A 15,619-nucleotide genomic window follows, 5' to 3' on the forward strand; every position below is an offset into this window, starting at 1 on the left:
GTGTTTTTCTGTAGGTTGGAAGTGCAATGTTATTCTCTGTGTATTTTATTCTAATTATTGTGTTACGTTCCCTACAAGAGAACTTCACAGTGGCCATTAACTAATGACACTACACACTGCAGCACAGTCCTTTAGGGAATTTTTATTTATATAAAGGTTTTTGAATAATTATTTTCTTCCTTTAATTCATTTTATTTTGCTGAAAAAGCTGCTCAACGACTTTTAGGGTGAAGGTGTAAATGCGAATTCTGGCAGAGGCATGTCTTCCAGGGGTTAAAGTAGCTGGTTCTCTGAGGAGGAGGCTCCATGTGGAGGGCAACGTGAGCTGGCTGTGTGTCCGCTGGCAGGCTGACTGGGGCCGGGCTGAAGGAGACAGACAGCAGCTCCAGGCCTGCAGGAGTCCGCTCCACAGTCACACACACAGCGCCTTTTGTTTTGACACGTCAATGTGGACACTGGCACATGATGCATGATACGGCTGATTTGCCGCTCTAGATGTCTGACTGTGTTTTTGTCGACTGCTGCCAGCCGCTCGCTGAGAGCAGCAGACTTGGTGTATTTCACACCAAAAAAGCTTTGTAACCACTGATTACATCCTTCAGAGACAAGACAAAAAGATGCCTGGATTTCTAAAATAGAGTTTCAGTCCATAGACATCACAAAGCCAAACATACCGGCATCAGTCAAACTGAAGAACCTTTTTCCGGCACCTAATAAACCACTAGAATGGCATGAGATGGCTTTCGCAAAGGGACTTGAAGAGGATGTATGTCACTTTACCTGATATTCAAAGACACAAAAGTTAAAGCACCCTAATGGGTCTGTGTGGGAGGCCCTATGGGTCAAAAAACTGAATAAAAACCAGAAGTGATTGTTTATTTAAGTCCAAACTGCAGACTATAGTAGAGTGCCATAGAAAAAGCCAAAACGAATCAAATAAAAAAATAATACAAAAAATAAGGGCAATAAATCAAATCAAACTTAACCAATTAAAGACAATGGAAACTTAATATAATGCGATTTAAGCCACGGCACTTAGGATTGCACCCCCAGTCAACCCTGAAATGGCTGAGTTCCCTCTTTAAATACATTTAGGTTATTGGCCTGGCCCAAATTCAACAAAAGCTGTAAGGTCTAACCATAACCATGTATTTTAATTCCAATTAACCTTTGTATTATTCAATCGATTAATAATTAAACATATGAACACTTATTAAAATATACACTACGCTAGAACTTTAGTAGAACATACAAACAGGGAAACCAGGAAGTACTTGCCCCTCCAATTTAGTATGGAAAACGGTAACATCCTAACATTGGGTCACAGCAGGCTGCTGCTGTTCTGACGAATTGTGCTGCCTCTTTGAAATGTACAACATTGCAGCTCTGCGCATGTTCATACCCAAAAATTGTAATGTTTTCTGGTGTTTTTTGTGTTAAATATGTATTTCTCCAGTGCATTTCACAATCTTAGTTTGCTGTTATTATTTGCTTGAGTGTTCCAAAAGTGTATACGGCAAATTAAATGTAAATAACTTTAAAAGCATTTCTTATCATTTCTTTAATAAGGGGATTGAGGCTGTGAATGTCTCCTGCTTACACTTCTGTTGGCATCATTTTCCGATACACTACATTTAGCTTATCTGAGTCTCACCTACTGTTTTATTTAAGCAGCTGTACGTATACGGTCACGTGGAGCTAAATAAAAAGTCTTTAAAAACCATGTAAATTGTCTGTGCTTTTGCTCGTGGTTAACCCTTTATAAATTCTCTCAGCATGGATTGGACGAGAGCTGCCTTACTGGCACATCTGTCTAATAACTAAGCCATGAGAATACTCAGTATCCATTCGTGATTGAGATTCCTTGGTTTAAATCACACAAACGCGTGATGTGTAACATTTCATTCTACCCTCTCAGATTCAACACCATTTGCTTTGTTGACATAAAATGCACACGGTTTAAAAAGTACTTTAAATCTTTCTAAAACTAATTTTACAGCTTTTTTATGGGGCAGTAGGGGGCAATGAAAAATGTAGATGACGTTCCAAATATCTGCCGCTCATAAATTCTCCATGTGATCTTCACCAAACCTGCATTCATCTCTGCACTCACAGACGCACAAACCACGAACTCTGTGCTGCCTGTTAATACCATTACCTATTATACACATGAAAAATGTATCAAATAACTACGCACGTGCCAAAAATGAGATTGTCCCCTTCGAGCCTGTAACAATACTGAAGCATAATTATGAATGTTACGCTACACATTTGACACTAGATAATTCCTGATGATCAGTTTAGCGTTTCAGTGCAGATCACTGCGGTTTACAGTGTCAACCACAGTCTCCCAGTGGCTGCAGCGCCGCACACTTAACATGGTTTTGTTTTCCGTCATGTGAAACACGGCACAGTGGGGAGGTGAGGTTAGTCACCACACAGGCGCTCCTGAAGACTGAGGAGAAAGCTAATGGGCTAAATGATGCTGATTCTCCTGTGAACACGTGCGGCTGTAGAAATGTGCTGGTTTAGTCATTTCTTGTCATTTTTAATGACAAATAAGATTTACAAAAAATAAAAAATAAAAAAAACATTCCAGACATAATTACAAACTCATCACCTGTTCCACCTTAAATGGTGCTGTCCTCTGTTCTTACAGCTTAAGTAAGGCAAGCAGGAAGTTTATTGTCCATTTTTTGCTCTAACTTTACTTAAATGAGTACATAGTGCTGCTCATTTTGTTTGTGTTGTTCAATATAAAACTTGCCGAATTTATTCATAACCATGATCATTTTGCCACTATTAATTTATATCAGTATTCACACCAGTGTAGCTACTGAAGCACATACTATATAGTGTACGAATATAAAAGTGCATAGTGTAAAGAGGGGCCTGAATTGAGACACATGGCCATATTCAAAGCAAAAGAAGAGAGGTAGTGAATTCCCTCGCCCTCTATCCAGTGTCCTTCATCCCTCTGGGCGACGGCTGTCATCTTCCTCATGCTCTTCTACTGCAACAAAAGAAGATGGCCCCCTTAATAGCACTGAAATATGTGATTACACAAAAGGAGATGTGTCCACTATAAATAGATGCCCCCCCTCCAGTTCAGTCCCATCTTTGGAAGCTCACAATGGTCTATCATAAAACCCACCAAACAACAAACACCTCAACGTGCTAACTTCACACTCTCTGAACAAATAAATACTTCCTGTGTTTCTCCTTGGCTGTCTTTCCTGTCTGAAATGAAACGACAGGGCAGAGAAAGTGATAAAATATGTGATAAAGATTCACAAAAATGTACTAAAAGAGAAAGGGAAGTTGGTGTGGCTGAGAAGGAGGGAAGGCTGCTGTTTTGACTTGTCGGGGCCTGTGGGCTTTTAGCTGGTGGAGAATCGGATGGGACGCTGGCCGAGATTTTTTTTTTTTTTAGGAGCAGGATAATCAGATCTGCCTGCCTCTGTCCGATAGCAAAGTGTGCTCTCTCACACACTGCTGTAATCTTCCGCTTCTCGGGGTAATTAAAGGCTTAGGAAAGAGGGTGTCCATGGAATACAGAGGAGGATTTTTCATAAAAGGAATAGTTTGGTGAAAAATCTAATTCACACAATTTTCTCCTTATGCTCAATGTAGTTGATCTGCCAAGACATGTTCCGTGTCCTTCAGCCCGATCCCAAAGGGATTAAACCCTACGGGAAGTCTGAGGGTATTTTCCTCTTTCACAGGTTCTACTCTGTGATTTTATTTCTGTCTGGACCAGGGTCTTCCTTGTTCCATATGTAAAGTACCTGCTGATTTTCAGGGATGGCAGGGATGGTCTGGCAGTTTTGATCCTGTCCAAAGATCCAGCTCCAAAGTGTTGCGTTTTTATTTTTATAAAATGTTTCTTGACTACTGCTACTGTATTTAGTCTAGCAACACATTCAACCATATCAAACACTTCCTTATAACAATTACATGATTATATCTTCCCTACTGTGAGATGATTTAACTGATTCACTTCCTCTAAGGTATACTTTTTATTATTTTTAATTTTCCCCCTCAAATTTTAAAGCACATTTGGGTGCAGTGAAAGGCATTATATACGTTTATTATATTATAATTATTATTATTATTATTATTAATAAAGGCTAAGCACCACTTAATGAACCTCCATGAATATTTTAGTTACTGACATATATAAGTATGAATTAAAATGAAAATAGCAGCTTAACTTGCTTTAAAACTGACGATTTTATTAAATTGACGGAAAAACCCGAGCTCGCTACGGAAATTCTTGAACGCAACCGTGACGTCACTGGTGGACAACAGCTGAACAACGCCGCGGTGAAACACCGTTATGACTGACTGTTATGACAGTATCTATCTAAATAACCAACATTATTCATGACAATAGCCTAGCAATAAGCTAAACTCAAATGTAGAGGTACCGTTATTCTTGTAAATGTGATCGAAGTCGAACTCGAATTCATCCGACACTATAAACCTCCGTAATGCAGCTACGTAGCCGAGTATAATCTGAGCCACCGAGTTTAACGAGTCAAGCTAACGTTAACTAACACCAACTAAAACAGGCGAAGTGAGTGTCCTTACCCTGTTTACCTCCATGTTACAGAGGCTCTTGAACACCTTTCGTTGGTGTCCTTACATGCCCATATTGTTGGAAAAGCGCCAGTGAAATGAGCTACAGATAACGGAGTGAGCGGAGGGTCCTTTCCAAAGTGCCCGTTTAAAGTTGACATATTTAGTCCATTTTCTGGATATTTTGGGATCTTTGGGCCATTTGTGCACAGATGTCCCACTGTACATTGAATGATTGCAGCCAAAAACAACACACCTTTTCATCATTTTGAATTAAATTAAGTGCAGCTTCTAGAGTTGTTGTCCACCATCTACGTCACAGGCAAGACGCCTATTAGAGTGTCCGAACACCGTTGGGGGGGGGGGGGAACCAACGGTCTTTTAAACCTTATTCCTTCAATTAGTAAGAAATAACAGCAAAGTATTTGCTGCAAAATATGCAGCAAAGGACGCAAGCTCCATCTCTAACACTCAGTTCTTCAGTCCAGCTTTCCCCCTGAATTGAATCAAGCAAGTAACACAGTATTAATTGGTGTGGTACAAGTGTCCATCAGCATGCCTCATAAGACTGACAACATCTGAAATAAGAGGAAAATGGTGTAAACTTGGGTTTTCACCGAGATATTCCCTTAAAACACACTTACAGACACAAATAAAGAAGCACACACTTCAGAAAGCAACCCAATTCCAGTAACATGAAAGGGGCTTTCACTAAACCCCCGAAATCACAAAGGAGAGAACTCCATTACCACCCCCTCATCACACACACACACACACACAGACAAGCACAAGAGCCAAAGTCTTTTTTGTGCATCAACATCTCCCACTGCTGCTGCAGCATGTGCTTATGCTGGTACTAACAGAGCACTCGCATGTCCAGGTTAAAAAAATTCCCCTCTCCTCTCCAAGGTCTTCACTGAGGGGTTTACTGTCGCCTCTGGTGTACCCCCATCCCCTCATGCGCGCAACACACACACGCACACCACACCACCTCCTATCCCTGCTCTGTTGTTATGTAAAAATATGTGTTGGCTTATGTAATTGAGCACTTACATAATGGAGCATTATGAATTACAATTATTGATTTCTGTATCGTAACAGCTATGAATGATATGCTGCACTGCAGATTTTTTAATGTTTTAAAGCAGTCTTCAAAGAAAAACTGGAGGCTGTCAGGCCAGGGCGAGAGCGAGAGAGAGAGAGAGAGAGAGAGAGAGAGAGAGAGAGAGAGAGAGAGAGAGAGAGAGAGAGCATAGCCATATTCAGCTGCAGGAATTAGCTACAATAATCTCGTCCCACTAAATATAGACGCAGATGTGGAGTCATTAAAATACATCGGAGACACAGGGAAAGCACAAGAACAAACACGAGGAGAGAACACACCATCTCTAAGGTGTTTCCTGGACGTCTTCAAACAGGTCGCATCACCAAGGGGCAAATGTATCGACTCCAATTCAATTCAGTTCAATTCAGTTCCATTTAATTAAGTTTAGTTCGACACTATTCAGCTCAGTTCAGTTCAGTTCAGCTAGGTTTTCATTCATTATCTGTAACCGCTTCCCCAGTTCAGGGTCCAGAGACTACCTGGAATTACTGGGCACCAGTCCTTTACAGGGTGAAACACACACTCACACACACACATTCACTCATACACTCACACGTACGGACACTTTTGAGTCGCCAATCCACCTACCAACATGTGTTTTTGGACTGTGGGAGGAAACCGGAGCACCCGGAGGAAACCCACGCAGACACAGGGAGAACACACCAACTCCTCACAGACAGTCACCCGGAGGAAACCCACGCAGACACAGGGAGAACACACCAACTCCTCACAGACAGTCACCCGGAGGAAACCCACGCAGACACAGGGAGAACACACCAACTCCTCACAGACAGTCACCCGGAGGAAACCCACGCAGACACAGGGAGAACACACCAACTCCTCACAGACAGTCACCCGGAGGAAACCCACACAGACACAGGGAGAACACACCAACTCTTCACAGACAGTCACCCGGAGGAAACCCACGCAGACACGGGGAGAACACACCAACTCCTCACAGACAGTCACCCGGAGGAAACCCACGCAGACACGGGGAGAACACACCACACTCCTCACAGACAGTCACCCGGAGGAAACCCACGCAGACACAGGGAGAACACACCAACTCCTCACAGACAGTCACCCGGAGGAAACCCACACAGACACAGGGAGAACACACCACACTCCTCACAGACAGTTACCCGGAGGAAACCCACGCAGACACAGGGAGAACACACCAACTCCTCACAGACAGTCACCCGGAGGAAACCCACACAGACACAGGGAGAACACACCAACTCCTCACAGACAGTCACCCGGAGGAAACCCATGCAGACACGGGGAGAACACACCACACTCCTCACAGACAGTCACCCAGAGGAAACCCACACGGACACAGGGAGAACACACCACACTTCTCACAGACAGTCACACGGAGGAAACCCACACAGACACAGAGAGAACACACCACACTCCTCACAGACAGTCACCCGGAGGAAACCCACACAGACACAGGGAGAACACACCACACTCCTCACAGACAGTCACCCGGAGGAAACCCACGCAGACACAGGGAGAACACACCACACTCCTCACAGACAGTCACTCAGAGGAAACCCACGCAGACACAGGGAGAACACACCACACTCCTCACAGACAGTCACTCAGAGGAAACCCACGCAGACACAGGGAGAACACACCACACTCCTCACAGACAGTCACTCAGAGGAAACCCACACGGACACAGGGAGAACACACCACACTTCTCACAGACAGTCACACGGAGGAAACCCACACGGACACAGAGAGAACACACCAACTCCTCACAGACAGTCACCCGGAGGAAACCCACGCAGACACGGGGAGAACACACCACACTCCTCACAGACAGTCACCCAGAGGAAACCCACACGGACACAGGGAGAACACACCACACTTCTCACAGACAGTCACACGGAGGAAACCCACACAGACACAGAGAGAACACACCACACTCCTCACAGACAGTCACCCGGAGGAAACCCACACAGACACAGGGAGAACACACCACACTCCTCACAGACAGTCACCCGGAGGAAACCCACGCAGACACAGGGAGAACACACCACACTCCTCACAGACAGTCACTCAGAGGAAACCCACGCAGACACAGGGAGAACACACCACACTCCTCACAGACAGTCACTCAGAGGAAACCCACGCAGACACAGGGAGAACACACCACACTCCTCACAGACAGTCACTCAGAGGAAACCCACACGGACACAGGGAGAACACACCACACTTCTCACAGACAGTCACACGGAGGAAACCCACACGGACACAGAGAGAACACACCACACTCCTCACAGAAAGTCACCCGGAGGAAACCGACGCAGATACAGAGAGAACACAGAATTAGTTCAATTAAATTCAGTGCAATTCAGCTCTTTTCAGCTTGACAAAGATAAGTTCAGTTTAATTAATGGCAGTTAAATTCAGTTAAGCCTCATTCGGTTTCTTTCATTTCAATCAGCTCAGTTCACTTTAAATCATGTAAATTGAACTCAGTTCAGTTTCGGTCATTTCTGAAGTTTGCCTTTTTATTTTTGCACATGGAGCTGCAAGGTTGCTAGGCTAATAAAGCACTACGGGCACTAGAATCTTATCTGCCCCATTATAATCATGCCTGAAAGACATCAAATTGATAGACTTCACTATGCACTTTCTGATGTTGCATGGAAGAGTTATCTACAGACATTAAAAGGAGTATGTTGTATAGCTAAATACAGTGCTCTTGTCCATATGTACAGATAACAATATGCCCAACATGCAATGGCAGAAAACACATGAGCTGTCCATATGAAATCATTTAACAGCAAGTGTGATCATTTCAGTCATTAACAACACTTTCTACAACACAGCGTCCAAAAGCCACTTTACAGAAATGTTCACTTTACATCTAACTCCCTAAAGAACATTAATCAGAATGACAGCATCTGGACAACTCCCGGAGAACACGAGCAGAAACAGTGAGAGGAACCAAGGCTCGAAAAGAGAAACTCTCTCAGAGCATGAGGAAGAAGAGTGAGAGGAATCAAGGCTCAGAAGCTCTTTAAGTAAGCACACAAGGCCAAAAAGACCAAGAGGAAGACTTGAAACTACACGCTTCTTAAGAGCATGAGGAAAAACCATTGAGAAGAACCAAAATTCAAAACCCTTCATCAACTGGGCTGCACCTGATAGTGAAGTTGAGACAGGTGTAGTACAACTGTAAAAATACAAGGCTAAGACACGAGTGAAATTTCCAGAAACTGGATTGTGCTCAGCACAGCAAAAAATAAACAAATGCCTGGTGTTATAACTGCACAATTCCGTATTATTCCCAGAAAAATAATAAAATAATACCTACCAGACTTGCTATATTCCAAAGTTTCATGTTGAGTAAATACATGCAAAATGATGCAAACTGGCACTGAAATCATAATTTTCGTGGCCTAGAATTTGTGATCACAATACTGAAAGGTTTTGTAAATAAGGACACACATTGAGACGTAAAGCACTGAATAGCACCCCGTAGTGGAGCTTTGGTTGAACATGATAGAGTAAGTGAAAGAGTGAGTATGTTACAAGCCAGCTGCATGAGGCGTGTACATTAATACTGTGTATTATAATGTAACACTGTACATTAATAATGTCCTTATACTGGAAAACAAGAAATGAGCAGTTAACAAAGCAGCTGAAATGTAATAGTCTTATATTTGTTGTTGGTTGTATAAATGTGTGGTGTTGTCTTGTGGTGCTGCTACTACTGCTAAACCTTGTTCATGCAGTATGTGCAACTGACAGTCATTATCATCTGTCAGATGTTTCACACAACAAACCAAGTGTTTCCATAACACACCCAGGACTCTTGTTTTTCTCTCTTTGCACAAAGCAACTGTTTCATTTATTTTAAAATTCGTTAATGTTTTTTGAAAGTTGTTTCCCCATTCTTCTGTCCCTGGATTCACATATCATAGGAAGCTTGAGGTCACATGGCGCAGTGTCACTGTCACTGGCTGCAGGCTTGTGATTTCATTTACAGTGGGTCATCGTTTAATCATGCCGCCTAGGTACTGCTACGACAGAGTGACAGTACTAACGTGCAGGAGACTGGCTGCTGTCAAGCCCTGTGGTACATTAACTGGTTCCAAACCTTTTTATACTTCACGCATTTCCTTTTAAACATGACTAAATTCTCTGAATTACAAGGTAAATTAGCAGGTGACATGTGCAAGTCATATTTTGAGGATCCAGTGATATTTGGGATTAAAGTCCACTTGGTTAAATGAATCAGGCAGAAGTGGTTTTGGAAAATCCCAATGATTTCTGTCATAGACAATTGGAGATTGCAGGAAAAGTATGGACATGATACTGACAAAATATACACCTTAAAGCAACAATAGGCCATGTTTTTACATTTAAATTACATTTTTAAAATAATCTGCGATGCTTCACTGACCTCTAATAAGGAGAATACAATTTACGTTGTTGCTATTCTAGGATCAGCCCTGCAGAAACTACACTATGTAACTTTTGGAGGAGGGTAGGAAACACCCCCTCCACCCTGAGTTCAGGACAGTGCTGTAAAAGTGAATTACAGGCTGCAACTGTAGGTGTACCAAACCTAACTTAGCTTTTAAAGCTGCATCTTATTACTATCTGTGATTCCTAATACTGCTGTCAATCATCAAGTCTAAAAGACAGGGTTTAAATTGGGCCAGAGTTTTGATTAATCACAGTGAGTAAAGAAAATAGAGGCAATGTACTCCAACTATACAAAAGCTGTCTAAGTGCAAATTCTGTGGTGCTGTACTTGATTTAACTGCACCGAGGAAGGAGTCGAGATCCCAGTTTTAAAGGGATTAATTATGTAGGCCTAATTAGTGTTAGAAGTAGGGTTGTGTTTGTTGGACAGGGTGATGACTTATTGGAGTGAAACGTACCTAAGTCCGTACAGCACAGTGCCGTCGGGATGCAGGCGGATCATCCGGTTCTTAACGGTGACTCCGTGGACGAAGGACTTCTTATCGTTGAGGAAGTACGTGTCAGGGACCCACAGCTGGTCTGCCACTCGGTTGTCCAGGGTCAGGTTCAGGGGAATCTCAGAGTAGGAGAGACGCTTGTCCCGCCACGCCTGCTGGAAGTACATGGTCAAGGTGTAGTCCTGTTAAAAAAAAAAAAAAAAAAAGATATGGGAAGGACAGGAGATGGTCATTACGAGCTAACGTGGTCATTAGGAACAACAATTAAAAATCTACTGATGTAGCCAAAATGGAGCAGCTAATAAAAATACACAGATAGCCCCAAGCTTTGGAAGCACCTGTACTAAAGAACAATCAAAGTGAGAGTGAGATGAGACAGAGAGAAATAGGAGACTTTAGCTCTGGAGGAAACGAGACTAAGAATCTCACCCGTGTCTCCTCTTGAGTTTTAGCGAAGATCTCAGTAAAGCCTCACACTGAGCTCAGGTTTGCTGAGCTCATAACACTCATGTTTACCTGCAGCTGAACTATCCACCATATCCCAGCCATCACCAAGATACGTCTCAGTCTTTAGGCTGTACGTAGCTACTATCATTTTCATTAGGAACAGATGTGTCTCGTGTCTCCTTTCGGTATAATGCTATTTTAGGTGAAGTTTTGAGAGACGTCTCCAGAGCCGTCAGCAAGCAACTGCTGAGCAATAAAACCCTCCTCTGGGAAATACTTACATCTGTTTGTAAAACCAGGAAGTATTTGAATTTTTGCTCAATAGATAACTGAGTAAATGGAGTAACATGTTCATTAATAGAGAACAGGAGAGCATGACCAAAGGCCTGCAGCAAGCGTCTAACTGATTATTAATGAGATAATGAGTTCAGCTCCTGGTGATTCTCCTGCAGCTCTAATCACATCCACCTGATTCCCCCTTTCAGGTCCTCCTGAAGAACTGATGAATTCAATCAGGAGAGTTTCAACTGCTCAGAATAAGGGACTGTCATCAACAACGGGTGTGAGAAACGTTCCCATCGAATACACTACAATAAGACTTTGATTGAACTTGATGTCAATTAAAGGTGGAATGTCAATGTTAAAAAAGAAGAAGACCTTTTCAAATACAATATTTAAAAATGATGAGATCAATTGATGATTCTTTTGAAAAAACCAAAGTTATTTCCGGTTGCAGCTGTATTTATTTATTTATTTTTTAACTGAAGAACACTAAAGTCCTCAGTATATTTCTCGTTCGCCTGACGTGCGGAGGCTTCGCCCGCCATGTCGTATAAAGTGAAGCTGCGCGAAAACCGCGGCATAAACGCCACGCGACAAAGCTTTTCATTGGTCAGTACAAAAGAGGCGTGTCACAACACAAACATGGACGACCGTGAGCAGCAATTCTCAGGGCATCTGCAGTAGAGGAGAGTACGCGACAGGCAAAACGAAACTGCAGAAAGTATGCGACTTTGCAAAGATTGCGAAGGCGCTCTCAGTTCGCCCAGCCCTCGAGAATTTCGTTTCCAGATAAGTTTGCTGAGGCCTTAAGTCTGGTGTCCCTTTTATAAGCAAGACACAGCTCTGGAGGACAGGTTTAGTAGACTGCCCTGGACAGTGCCACAGTTGACCTCCAAACAAGACACAGCATAGTGAAAGCGTGAGACAAATTAGAGTGAGGCAAATTAAAAAATAAAAAACTGTTTTCATTTGTATGTTCACGTTTTATTCAGAAGATTATAATATTCAGTCAATTCTGTATTCAGAGCTTATTTTAAACACATGCAAAATGAAAACTGGAAATTTTCAAATTCAAGCCAATAAAGCAGGTGCTAACTGTGATTGATTGTGAATAACAGTACAAAATAATGGCATATTTTTATGATTATTGATTTCAGTCTTTAGACAGTCAACATTTTTTATAGCTATTGCTATATCACATTTCATATAACATCAGAAACCACACAAACCGTTCTGCAGAACAGCCTAGAGATGTTTACTGGGCAAGTTTTCTTAGGCTGTATGTGTGTGTGTGTGTGTGTGTGTGTGTGTGTGTGTGTGGACGAAGGGTGTTTTAGGACCATTTAATTCCTCTGCCTTTACTTCTCCAACAGTGACCTGAAAGGAGACTGTTAAAGGCGACGACTGTCTCCTGCCAAAAATACCACAGTGATGAGATCCTGTCGTGGGGTGAGAGGACAAAGACATCTCACTCTGTTCGAGCCTCTGCTGGAACCCAGCTGTGCCACATGTGCACATCCACAACTCAGAGACCCTCACTTCAGCATGAACAGGCACACGGTCGCCCACACAACACACACACACACACACAACACACACACACAACGTGCATACAGAATGGAAGTCATGTGAACAAGAACAAACTGTACATACACAGAGGGCTTAACAGGGCTGAATATTGGAAGGATCGTCTATAAAAGTCCGCAGGGCATGCAGAGATACAGGAAAACAAAGAATATTAAGTAGTTTCAGGACACCGAAAAAATATAATCTGAATACAATCTAATCTCACCACCAAAGAATTCCAACCAAAATATTGTGGCTGACCACAAACCAAGTAGGTTCCAAAACAAACAAAAATCTTCAAAACTGCAACATAACGGAAGAACACAAAAATATTCTTAACCTTTAATGAGACTTTCATTTCCATTGGTCCATCTGAAATCACACAACTGAAAGAGCAGCTGATTTTTGCAAATGATGTAGAAAAGTGAAGATATGGTGCTAGACTCAAGAACGTTCTAATACTGTTATTTTTCATGTTTATTTGTTTTATAATCATTTTCAATAATTTATCCCCCTCCAGGGTGTGTTCCTGCCTTGCGGCCAATGATACCGGATAGGCTCCGGACCCACTGTGACCCTGAACTGAAGAGGTTACAGAAAATGAATGAATGAATTAATTTATGGTTGTTTTTTTTTACACATTTTACACATTTATTTTTATTAAAATTGTATTTTCCATTTTTATTCATGATTTTAATTGTGTTGCGTTTACGTTTGAAAAGCGCTTTACAAATTAGGATATATTTTTAATTGTTCTTTTTATTATTGTTATAAATCAGTAACAATATGTTGAAGGTTAAGTCAAAAATAACCAGAAACCAGCTGCTTCTGGAATCATATACGAGGGTATGTTAGAAAATGGCAAAAAAAAAAAAAAAAAACAGCAGTAATAATGAATGTTTGTAATGCCAGTTTGTAATAATGATACATTAATCCACAGCAGAATGTTTTATAGCAGTAAAAAGAAGGTTAAATTAATTATATAGGGGATAATAATTATTGTGTCAATTGTATTCCCTCATCCTTCCCAGAAATTACACCTGTCCATACATCCAAGCACAAACACGTACAGAGGAGATGTTAGAGGGCAAGAAAATGAAGAAATTGTTTGGGGCCCAAGGGAGACCAGAGGAGTAATGCTGTTTTCTAAATCAACACCCTTCAAAGTCGGATAATGAAGTCGACTTTGAGACTTTCAGTACGACACAAATTGACTGTGTGTGACATCAGTGCTATTTTCACTGCGTCCGAGGACAGAAGTGAATGACCCAGCAACAGAAAGTAATCAAATAATTGGTAGCCGGTGCTAGAGAAATTAAACTGTCACGTCAGATTTTTCTTAAAAATATATAATATAGATAAATACCCAGTTCAGATTTGATTGATGGCGGTAAACTCAAAATACCTCCATCTGTTTACACCACATGAACATGACCAAGGCCAACTGAATGAATTACATAACATCACAGTCTTGTAAACACAAACCATATAACATCATATAACAAAACATAAAAGGTTTAGCAGGAAAAACCTTATTGCAGGTTTTACAATTAAAATATAAAATGTAATGATATACTATATAATTAGTCAATTCAGGTACTTTAAGAGGCATTAACTGTAGCCACAAACAGCTTGTACAGTTTTTATATTGAGCATGAAATGAAATGATATACTCTGAAGCAGCTGCAAATGACCCTAAGGTCATGCCAAGATGTCTGTCTTCCTAAACGAATCACCCTATACCAGTACCTGATCTCCCAACAGCTTCCATGGCTGAATAACAACAAATCGTCACAGAAATTCTCAGAAATACGGATTGCTACATTTTGGATGAACATGTGAAAACGTGGTCCCAAATCTTTACCATATTTTATCCTTGCAAAATAAAGGTTGAAAAACTTTAATGTTTTTGACTAAACTCCTCTTGACACTCAAACACAACATAAGTCTTATCCATCCAGAGGCATGTTAAGTGGCTAGCAGGCTAAGTGAACTAGCGAACATTTGGGTCTGCAACACTGCAAAATGTTTAGGAGAAGTGGAACTGAATGTGGTACTGAGAGGGAGGGAAAAGTAAAACCCTCGAGGAACAAATTTAAACATGCAAAAATGACAAACAACGGAGCAGCAGGTCAGTCAGAAATGGCATTAGCTACCTGTGTTCACATGACCACCCTGACATAAAGCTAGCTAGTTACTGCTGAGGGCTACTTTCCTCTGTCAGAGTACATAAATAAACTCACCACAGAAAAGGCAAGGGTGTTTAAGAGGATCCCAAAGTGTTTTTTTGCTTGGGGCTTCCCAAAGTACAGAAACACCATTATATACACCACGTGGACTAAAACGTGCAAATGAACATGACTTACTCTAGCATTAAAGGGTCCATATCATGTAAAATATTAATATTCCTTATGTTTTATATATATATATGTAACATAATATGTAGACATAGTACTTTGTAGTCTGCAACAACAGTCCATATGATTTAAACCTGTTTGTGGTGTCACCATCATTTACATTTAAGCTGAAGTGACAAGGGATACTGCCATCAGTGTAGTTACGGACAGTAAAACTACACTAATATGTTTAATTCATTCCTGTAGAGAATGCATTACAGCTCTTGTAATCACATTACAATTACTACATTTGTCAGCAGTATTTTCACACCAGAATTCTTTGCTGATCAAGGACT

General features: G+C 41.5%; 1 protein-coding gene across 2 annotated transcripts in view; it reads right to left on the minus strand.

The window, feature by feature from the left end:
• The window catches only part of gabrb2a (gamma-aminobutyric acid type A receptor subunit beta2a), an 80,569-nt gene that overhangs the window by 42,531 nt on the left and 22,419 nt on the right, over positions 1–15,619 (minus strand). For both annotated transcript variants that reach the window (XM_066669089.1, XM_066669088.1), the window contains exon 4: positions 10,594–10,814. In XM_066669089.1, the coding sequence (XP_066525186.1) occupies positions 10,594–10,814 (221 nt within the window). The remainder of the gene's footprint in view (positions 1–10,593; positions 10,815–15,619) is intronic.

The sequence above is a fragment of the Hoplias malabaricus genome, chromosome 4 (assembly GCF_029633855.1).
Source record: "Hoplias malabaricus isolate fHopMal1 chromosome 4, fHopMal1.hap1, whole genome shotgun sequence".
Classification (NCBI taxonomy): domain Eukaryota; kingdom Metazoa; phylum Chordata; class Actinopteri; order Characiformes; family Erythrinidae; genus Hoplias; species Hoplias malabaricus.